At 35.1% G+C, this 11,134-nt stretch overlaps 1 protein-coding gene across 2 annotated transcripts; it reads right to left on the bottom strand.

Moving 5' to 3' along the window:
• Positions 1–2,485: 2,485 nt before the first annotated feature.
• Positions 2,486–10,036, bottom strand: LOC116006586 (pentatricopeptide repeat-containing protein At2g15690, mitochondrial-like). 2 transcript variants are annotated; one of them, XM_031247020.1, is made up of 3 exons: positions 9,916–10,036; positions 3,485–5,847; positions 2,486–2,647 (listed from the first exon to the last, which is right to left on the bottom strand). In XM_031247020.1, the coding sequence occupies exon 2, from the start codon at positions 5,837–5,839 to the stop codon at positions 3,995–3,997; it is 1,845 nt and encodes a 614-aa protein (XP_031102880.1). In that variant the 5' UTR covers positions 5,840–5,847; positions 9,916–10,036; the 3' UTR covers positions 2,486–2,647; positions 3,485–3,994. The 2 variants fall into 2 exon arrangements, with proteins under 2 accessions (XP_031102880.1, XP_031102879.1); XM_031247019.1 differs by lacking the exon at positions 9,916–10,036 and adding an exon at positions 6,221–6,331.
• Between the last annotated feature and the right edge of the window lie 1,098 nt (positions 10,037–11,134).

Here is an 11,134-nt window from a genome sequence, read left to right as displayed (position 1 = left end):
CACTAATCAAGAATACAATTTTTGTTACTTATAAGCATACTTATATGCTCAAATATAACACTAATCAAGAATACAATTTTTGTTACTTATAAGAGAAAAAGTAATACAGTTTTCATAATAAGTAATGTTGACAAGTGCCCCTTACTTGGGCAAATATAATACTTTTGAGGAAAAATGTAATACTTTTAAATCGAAATGTAAAAATATTGTATTTTTCCTTAAAAGTATTACATTTACCCTTATAAGTAACAAAAATTTTATTCATGATTAGTATTACATTTGAGCATATAAGTATGACATTTTTGCATATAAGTGTTACATTTGCATCTTGACTTGACCCGACCCGACCGGTCTCATGGTGAGACGGTCTCACACAAGTTTTTGCCTATTTCTTAAAATATAAATATCAAATTTATAAAAATATTATATATTATTATTATTTACAATAATATGAATATCCCAAATCTAAATAAATCTAAGATTTTAATATAAAGTACTAATATTAGGCAAATATCTTTGCGCATCACGCATAGAAAATACTAGTATTAAGTGATATGCATCATGAAACCATATTAGGATTTTGGGAAACTATGTCTATTTTCATTGTCTTTTTGGGAAAGCTGTTTTTGAAGGTGCACTACGCCAAGACACTAAAATCGCAGTGAAGCACACCAAAAGACTAGATCAAATCAAGAAATTATCTCTGGCAAAACTGGAAACAAGAGGAAGCATGATTTAAATCACACCAATTAATAGGGTTTTGTGTTGCCAAAACTATGCTTAGGGTACTATCTCGTGAGAGTGCTTCATTCTAAAACTGTTATTGCACCAGCTAATCCAACATTTATTTCCGCCACGAGTCATATTTATGCATTCTTGAAATATTTACTTTTATAAAAAAAAAAATTGATAATCTTGTATTGATATACACTAGCATACCGAATGATTCTTTGATAAATTCTAAAACACTAATTTAAAAATACACATTAGACATTAGAATATTCGCGCAATGCGCATGTAGTAACTAGTTATAATATAAGTTCGGAATACTTGGGTTGATGATAATGGAATAATGGAAAATCAATGAAGATTTGTAATTTAGATTTGTTTGAATTCTTAAATTTAATATTTTGTATTTTTAAATTGGATATTTGGTCATTGACTTCTCGTTGCATGTTGTTCTTATTTATTATTATTATTTAATTTATTTTTAAAATTATCTTGTAAAATCTGTATATCTTCATTTATTTGGCTAAATAAATATAAAATTAAATTTTCCCTTTTTACTAGGGAACAAAAGTAGAAAGAAAGTGATTTTCTTAGTGTTACTGAATCTGTAACATTGTAATATTTGTTTATGTATACTTTTTTAATCTGAAGCTTGATTTCATGACTTTTCATATGAGAGAGTCACTACCTGCCATTAAAAAGAAAGTGATATGCCATCATATTCTATATTTAAAGAGCCGTGGAAGAGGACTAGACAACGAGTCATTTTTAATATGTCCCGTCATATTCACGATTAAAATATAGCAAATAAATGTCTTGGTAGCCAATTACCCAACTAGTCAACACCAGTACTCATCAAATACGGGGTACTCCGTAACTTCCCTGATCCTTCCTTATTTTATTGCTTGGACTTTTTCTTTCTTGACTTTGAATAATAAATTAATAATTATATAATAAAATATTATTAGAAAAATGGTCAGACCCCTAAACTATACACAAAAATCAATTAACCCCTAAACTTTTGAAAGGGTCAATTAAACCTTTAAACTTTTCATTTTTGGTCAATAAAGTCCCAAAACAGATAAATGATTTATATCGGTCCGACGACCGACAACATCCGACGAGAACTTTCGACGACCGCTGGTCACCATCTCCGGCGGAAGGCGACCTTTTGCTGGGAGAAGGCAACCGATTTACTGGTTGCCTTCTCCCACGCAACCAGATTTTCTGGTCGTCTTCTCTCCGAGAGAAGGCGACCAGACCCCGAGAGAAGGCGACCAATTTTCTGGTCGCCCCACCAAATTTCGACAATCCATGTCAAATACCAACAAGGCCGATCGCGTTTGGAAAAGGTAACCAAGTTGGTCGCCTTCTCCAAACGCAACCGACGATCGTTTGATAGTCACCGATTGCTGGTATTTGACATAGATTGTCGAAATTTAGTCAGATGTTTGTCAAAGATTCGACGGAGTTAGCCAGAACCAATAGATTTGTGGATTTCAATGCTTCAAAATAACATGTTTGTGGGTTTAATTGTAACTTTTAAAAGTTTAACGACTGTCGTAACTTATTTGATATTTTCTCTTAAAATTTGATTACCACTCAGATTTTTAACACCATAAAAAACATGTAATGTAAGCCAGCCGATCGAGCACTAAGCCCCCTCGGCCAAGGTCCTCTTCGCTAATGTAGAGTACTGCATCAAGGAAAAATGCCAACTTTAATTTACAACTAAATTCAAAAGAAAATTAAAGAATGAATTAAAGGGTAGTGTTTCCATTTAATTTCTAATCACCATTGTTTCCTCGTATGAAGGCATCCCCTTACTTGTTCTTCAGTTGTCCATTAACATACTCTTCTGTTTACTCCATTGCAATATTCATGTATCCATCTAAACACGCTAAAAGCCCTAAAATGCCTGAAAAAGTACAGAATGGCAAAAGCAATGTATGAATGTATCTTCACTAGTCCAATAACACAAGCAAATATGGTGCTAATTGCCTTATCACTCGAGCAAAACAATCCCTTCATGACAGACTTTTGCATGTAAACAATAGTTGCACTTGAAATTTTAACGAAAAGAGAACAACTCTTCCTGTCATACTCAACAGAAATATTGTGTCCACATATTTCTCCATCAGAAAGAATAGGTAATTTCTCATTGAGTATTGTATGTGGTAGTTACGTTGTTTTTTCTCTTACTCAAATACAGAAACCACGAGGCTCAAAAATGAATGGAAAAAATGTGATGAAGGTGCATTAGCACATGTTCAGTGCACATACAACAGTGCTTTCTTACATAGAAACTGATATTTGGCTACCTTTTTTTTAGATAGGTAGTACTAGGAGTTCATAAGTTTCAGTTCTCATTTTACCCTGATCTTCTAAATTCTAATATGTCTGATTTGAGATTATGAGTGCTATACTGCTATCTTTTTTTTTCTTTTGAAACAAGTAGTCAGAGTGTAGATGATCAAAAATGGACCATGGAGGAAACCCGAGTCTCACTTTGGCCTTTCTTAGGCTTGTAAGTCTTTTGGGTCATTTTTTTTTTTTTTCGAAAAGCTTTTGGATCATTTTTAATAGGTTGTTTTAACATTAGTAAATTCTTATTTCCAAGTTATTCTTAGGTCTTCATGACAGGCATAAAAGTAACAAACCCACTACAATGTTTCTGTTCAAATAAATAGTCAGAAATAATAAAGATACCTAAGTAAATCAAAGATACACCAAGTAGAGAGCACAAGTGACCAACCTCGATAATCAACACCTGAGTTCAATTTGACAACCACAGGACGTCCACGAATAGATTTTAGAAAATCAGCTGGTGTTTTAGTGGTTGTTGAGCCTCTCTCCCCTGCTGCAGCTCCACTCATCTTCTCTTAGTTTTTGCTAATTCTGTACCAAAACCAATACTAAAATACCAATACAATTGCATATTTGCTTAGAATCCAGTAAAGGCACACAAACTGTGGCTTCCCCAGCCTGCATTATTTCTAAAACATAAATCCCTTCCTAACAACATTTTGAGTACTAGATCCAAGTTGCCGTTACTGAAGGTGAATAGAAAATATATAACATAGCATACTAGTATATGACATGGAATGCCAGATCTAAGACCTGCCCCAATTTCTAATCTAAAATATAAATCCCTTCCTAACAACAAACATTTGACATGATCGTTTCCTAACAACAAAAAATGGTTCCTGTTGGGCCTTGAAAGTGTTTCTACCAGTCTACTAATCACGAGTTCCAGTTGTTGTAACTACCAATAGTCTCCACAAGAGCATTTCCCATCCTTGAAATGATGGAAACGCTTGTTATCCCTAACAATCAATTCTCTCCCGACAATTCTGGACATGATCTTGATGGCATTATGGCAATCACCACAGACACGCAAGTTCTTGATTATACGCAAAGGTGTTCTAGCTGGGGTACTAATGAGACCATATGCAATGGCTAAGCGCTCGCTATGATATAGCAAGGCCTGCTCCTTTGCCTCTTGATCAATATCATGAAGAACATATCTGGTATCAGGCACATAGGCCTGCTCTTTCATTGCAGCCCTCATCTTCTCTTCATCCTTGTATAGAGTGGGACTACGAAACTCGGCTAGCCTACTTTTTCCCTCTAGCATATTGATTGGCTGCTTCTTTGGAGGAGGTGGAGTAATCTTACTAGGCACATTATCCTCAAGAGGTACCTGACTAGCCCTCCACAATTGCTCAGCACGGTCTTCAAGGTCGATATCTCCATGAATGCGAGCAAAATTCATCAGTGCCTCCCAGACGGCAACTGTGGGCTCAAAAGGAAGTTTTTCAATGAATTCCTCAGCCTCTGTAAGATGCCCACATTTTGCAAGAACACCTAACAGCCCCAAATAATGTTCAATCTGAGGTGCAATTCCATAATCGTTCTTCATGGACTCAAAATGTATGAATGCCTCGTCTATTGCATCAGCACTAGCACAAGCCTCGAAAACAGCCAGAAAAGTTTGACCATTGGGCTGTATCCCCAGCGTCCTCATTTGTTCAAACAATGACAACCCATCATCACCCAATCCATTCAATGCATATCCATTGATCATCAAATGCCAAGTATCTATATTCCTCTCAGGCATGTGATCAAAAACTCTCCGCGCATCCATCATGCTCCAACAGTTTGAATACATGTCAATGACCTTATTATTCAACTCAAGATCACTCCTACATTTTGATCTCAAAAAGTAATCATGCACCGCTTTTGCATCCTCAAGTTTCCTCGACTTCCCACATGACTCAAAAAGCAAATGGAAACATTGCATATCTGCAACAACCCCCTTTTCCATAAATTCAATAGCATCCTTCACCTTACCCTGTTGGCACAAGGGCAGTAAGTCAGCAGTAGACAAGATATTATCACCAGAGGATTGATCATTCACTAAATTCCCTTGGTTCTGGGACAGACTATTTGTAGCATATGCCCCAACCGGCTGGACATTCTGAGGTTGGTGATGATTCCATTGTTCCTGAACTACAGGGGCTCCCTTTGGGGGCATGTTACTCTGGGTCTGATTATTCCACTGATTTCCACCTACGTACTGAGGATGTATACTCTGATTTGCATTTCCCTGATATTGATAGCCTCCTTGAGGAAAACTCTGATTAGAATATCCAGTATTCTGATATTCTCCTCGTGGAGAACTCTGATGAGCATATCCCTGATCCTGATATCCTCCTTGATTAGCATATCCCTGATTCCGATAACCCCCTTGTGGAGAACTCACATATCCTCCTCGGTGAGAACTCGGATTAGGGTAACCTTGGTTTTGATTAATCCATTGGTTCACATTCCCAGAATTGGGATGCTGAGCAAAGCCTTGATTTTGAGGACTAGGGCCCTTTACCATTTGATTATTATTATGTCCTTCGGCGTTGGAATACTTGTAATCTGGATGGCCCTGATTTTGAGGGCGAGGGAAAGGCTCGTTGGGAACAGCCGGAAATGAGGTGGAGAACGCTCTGAATGAAAGCCGGAAATAAGGGGAGAGATGAAGAGAAGTTAGCACCTTGAGAGAGGATGTAAGACAGGATACTCGTGCCCTGCGTATTGCTGCCATTCCTGACGCCATTTTCGGCTCTGGCAAATTATCAATGTTTATAATTGCAAATTAGCAATGTTTATAACAGAAAATTAGCAATGTTTATAACAGCAAATTAGCAATGTTTACACAGCAGACTTTATAACAGCTGCCAGTTCTTTACACAGCACTAATAGCAGACTCTTTAGTTCTTTACGCAGCAGACTCCAAGAATCAGATTCAAAATTTTAACCTTGGTTCAAGAATAACATCAAAATTAAAAATTAACAAAAAAGTATTCAAAAAAAAAATTAACAAAAAAAAAAGACAAAGAAGCAGACTCTAAAAAAGCCGCTGCCCCAGGCCGAGGCAGCAGTCGCCGGCTCGCCGCCGCCGGCACAGTACTGCTAGACTGGAAACAGTAAAACATACCTATTAGTATATCAGCCGTCGGCCGTCGCTCGAAGTTGTTGAGTGTTCTTGTTGCCGCAGCCCGCAGGAGTCGAGACTCACCGACTCAGAAATCAGAATGGGGGATTGGGGAGGGTTAGGGGTTGTAATTGGTATGATACTTAGGGTAATATTGTAAATATAAAAATATATTAGGTATACAATGTAATATAATATAACTTAACATTACGTATAAATTTTAAGGAAAATAGCGTTTTTGGCCCTGAGGTTTTTACTTTTAAAAATTTAATCATCATTAATTGATTTGAACATCACAATTTAGTCTCTCATATTATATTTTTTTTGAAATAGTCCTTAATATCATATAATTAGAAACTTTATTAATAATTCTTTCAATTATATTTATCAATTGCTCTCTATTTTCCTTTTCTCCTTCCCCCTCCTATGAGAACTTGAAAGTCAACATAAATGCACATAGTCATGAAAATCTGCGAACCAACATAAATATACACACACTAGAATCTTAGATATCATGCATTTATGTACAAGTTCCCAATATTTATGGGAAGATGAACTCTCATTGGAACACCTGCACATATATATACTCATTGGAACACCTGCGTGTGTGTTTGTGGACAACAAGATCAGATGAATAAGGAAATCAAGTAAAAAATGAACGAGATTATTTTATAAATATTACAAATAATCAAAGTTGGCATAATTATTGAACATATACTACGAATATATTAAAGTGTATTAAAATATATATATATAATCTTGATCAAGTTAGAAAATTGGGCAAATTTTAGGCCAATTTGTCAAGAACCTTCCTGCAACATTCTTTATCACTCCATCGTGACATAGACATCTTTGAATTTAACTAGAGATTTTAAATTCAACTCATAAAAGAGTATCTTGCCGCCCTTAAATCTCATCCGGCATAGCACAAACAAAAGACACCAAAAAAACACATACCTTTTAAATGTCTACGTATCAGTCAATGTAGAAAGAACCTTTTCAATCTCGAATTAGTATGAATTTCATCAATGAAAATACTTCAATGCAAATATCCCGAACGTGCCTTCATAAATAACTAAAACTCAAATACAGACGTGCATTTGAATATACTAATCCAGTCATGTAAGCTACAGAAGCTACCAAAAGGGGTAGTGTTCCATCCAACATTAACTTCAAACTCTACAAAACACAATTCATATTTACTGAATTTGAAAGCATTGGTCTAATCCAGCTTGAAATTCTTGACAAAGAGCTGGCAAATGTAACACGATAAAAAACATGTAAGCCAGCCAATTGAGTACTAACTACTAAGCCCCCTCAGCCAAGGTCCTCTTCGATGTGCTGATGTAGAGTACTGCATCAAGGAAAAATGCCAACTTTAATTTACAACTAAATTCAAAAGAAAAAGAATGAATTATAAAGGGTAGTGTTTCCATTTAATTTGTAATCACCATTGTTTCCTCGTATGAAGGCATCCCCGTACTTGTTCTTCAGTTGTCCATTAACATACTCTTCTGTTTGCTCCATTGCAATATTCATGTATCCATCTAAACACGCTAAAATGCCTGCAAAATACACAATGGCAAAAGCAATGTATGAATGTATCTTCACTAGTTCGATAACACAAGCAAATACGGTGCAAATGGCCTTATCACTCATGACAGACTTTTGCATGTAAACAACAGTTGCACTCTTTCATATCAATGATTAGGAAATTTTAACGAAAAGAGAACAGCCCTTCCTGTCATACTCAACAGAAATATTGTGTCCACATATTTCTCCATCAGAAAGAATAGGTAATTTCTCATTGAGTATTGTGGTTTCCTACATAGAATGCAAAACTGATATTTGGCTACCGTTTTTTAGATAGGTAGTACTAGGACTAGGAGCAATATCATGGCAACATCTCTAACAGATTGGAGCTGTACTAAATCATATGTCCACAAGTTTCAGTTCTAATTTTTCCCTGATCTCCTAATATGAGTAATATAGTGTTATCTTTTTTTCTTTTGAAACAAGTAGTCAGAGTGTAGATGATAAAAAATGGTCCATGGAGGAAACCCGAGTCTCACTTTGGCCTTTCTTAGGCTTGCAAGTCTTTTGGGTCATTTCCAATGGCATTTTTAATAGGTTGTTTTAACAGTAGTCAATTCTTATTTCCAAGTTGTTCTTTGGTGTTCATGTCTTCTTCATGACAAGCATAAAAGTAACAAACTCACTACAATGTTTCTCTTCAAATAAATAGTCAGAAATAATAAAGATACCAAAGTAAATCAAAGATACAACAAGTAGAGAGCACAAGTGACCAACCTCGATAATCAACACCTGAGTTCAATTTGACGACCACAGGACGTCCACGAATAGATTTTAGAAAATCAGCTGGAGTTTTAGTGGTTGTTGAGCCTCTCTCCCCTGCCGCAGCTCCACTCATCTTGTCTTAGTTTTTGCTAATTCTGTACCAAAACCAATACTTAAATATCAATACAATTGCATATTCGCTTAGAATCCAGTAAACGCACACAAACTGTAGCTTCCCCAGCCTGCATTGTTTGTCTTTCTGATGCTTTATGAACACCATAATGTCACAAACTGAAGCCCTATTTAATATATAGGCCTATCAAAGGCCTAATGTTAAGCCTTTAAAAATCTTTAATAAGTATTTGTAAAAAAAAAAATTAAAATATACCTAATGCATAACTACATAGGTATATCACAACAATGCAACCATAATAGAATTAAAACACTTCATTAAATATTATAAAAGTAAGAACACTTAATAAACAATTAAACAGTAAGAACTTAACAGGCCAAGTTAGTATTACTAACACTTAATAACAATAATGAATATTATATCAAATTATCAATGTTTATAACAGCAAATTAGCAATGTTTACACAGCAGACTCTTTATAACAGCTGCCAGTTCTTTACACAGCACTAATAGCAGACTCTTTAGGGCTGTTTGGTTCACGGAATCTCACATTACCTTAGGGAATGTTAGATTGCTGGGTAGATTCATGTGTTTGGTTAAAACTGAGGAATGTAATATAAACCTGTTTGGTTTATTAGTTATATTTTATGTTATACTAATTTTTATTTTTTTTACTTTAATACTTTTAACATATTTATTACATGATTAAAAATATTAACTAATTAAAATCTTGAACTTGAGAAATAAAATTATTTTATAAGCTAACATGATGTAATAAAAATAAAATAAAATATATAATTACAAAAATAATTAAATATAATATATAATAAACTAACATAAAAATATATATTATTATAAATTATAATAATTAGAATTGAAATGGTAAAATTTGTAAATATCCAAGGTAATCTTACATAACCTTGGAAATGTAAGGGAATCACATTCCCTTCAAAATCCTATGTGGAGGGTAAGTTTCATTACTTAGGGAATGTTATATTCCCTTATGAAGATGAACCAAACATAGGAATGTTAGCTTTTGGAATGTCACGTACCCTTGGTTAGTTCTTTACGCAGCAGACTCAAGAATCAGATTCAAAATTTTAACCTTGGTTCAAGAATAACATAAAAATTAAAAATTAAAAAAAAAAGGACAAATAAGAAGACTCCAAAAGAACCGCTGCCACAGGCCGAGGCAGCAGTCGCCGGCTCGCCGCCGTCGCAACCCGCCGCCGGCACACCACTGCTAGACTGGAAACAGTAAAACATACCTATTAGTATATCACCCGTCGGCCGTCGCTCGAAGTTGTTTAGTGTTGACTGGTTGCCGCAGCCGCAGCCCGGAGGAGTCGGGACTCACCGACTCAGAATTCAGAAATCAGAATGGGGGATTGTGGTGGAGGGTTAGGGGTTGTAAATATAAAAATATATTAGGTAGACAATGTAATATATAATAACTTAATATTAGGTATAAATTTAAGGAAAATATCGTTTTTGGCCCTGAATTATCTTACTTTGTAAATTTTGATCCTATCAATTGATTTCAACAAACTTAGTTCTTAAATTTTTATTTTTTTTTTGAGAAATCTTAAATTATTTATAATATACCATATTTTAGTCTCTCATATTATATATTTTTTAAAATAGTCCCTCAGATTATACAATAATTAGAAACTTTATTAATAACTTTTTTCAGTTATCTTCATCAAATATTTAATTTGCAATAACATATCCTCCCGTGAGAATTTGCGGACCAACATAAATGCACATAATCGTTTACATAGATGCACAGAAAGATAAGTTCTCACTGGAACATCAGTATTATGGGTATGAGCCCATTTAGTTTAATATGGGTATGAGCCTATTTAGTTTAATCCAACAGTTTAATATGGGTATGAACTTATTTAGTTTAATTCGATTGGTTAGACCCGTTTAACCCGAATTTTTTATATGCCGGGCATGCTTTTTCCAACATGGTCCGTTTTAGGCCCGACCTATTTAACCAGTGGTGGGAGGTAAGTTATATAGGTTGGCCCGTGTAACCCATTTCCTACCCGCACCCTAAATTGTGAATTAGTGTTTAATTAAAGACTTCATCTCCTCAATTACACCCGCCATCCATTTATATTTCTCCTGGTTGAGACTATATCCTCAAACTCATACATGGTGGTTTGACATTGGTGCGTCTTGGTCTATCTCTGGCCAAAAGTAGATGTGGAATATGCTCTCAATCAAAGGAATTCGATCTATATTCACTATTAATGTGCCTTTCTTCGGCTAAAACACAGAATGCTCATCAAATACTAATCACCACCTTCTTGATTACATGAACCAAAAACTTGTATCCTTTTACAGCTTTCTTGAAGCCCAAAAATATGCACTTATTTGCCAAGACAACAAAAAACTCTTAAGTGATCAAAACTCACAAGGTTACTAAACCAAATCTCCTCAAACACCAAGTGAGGGCTCTGGCCTATTGATCAAATAACA

The sequence above is a fragment of the Ipomoea triloba genome, chromosome 15 (assembly GCF_003576645.1).
Source record: "Ipomoea triloba cultivar NCNSP0323 chromosome 15, ASM357664v1".
Taxonomy (NCBI): domain Eukaryota; kingdom Viridiplantae; phylum Streptophyta; class Magnoliopsida; order Solanales; family Convolvulaceae; genus Ipomoea; species Ipomoea triloba.
The sequence above is the reverse complement of the archived record's forward strand: the minus strand, read 5'-3'. Positions and strand labels throughout refer to the sequence as shown.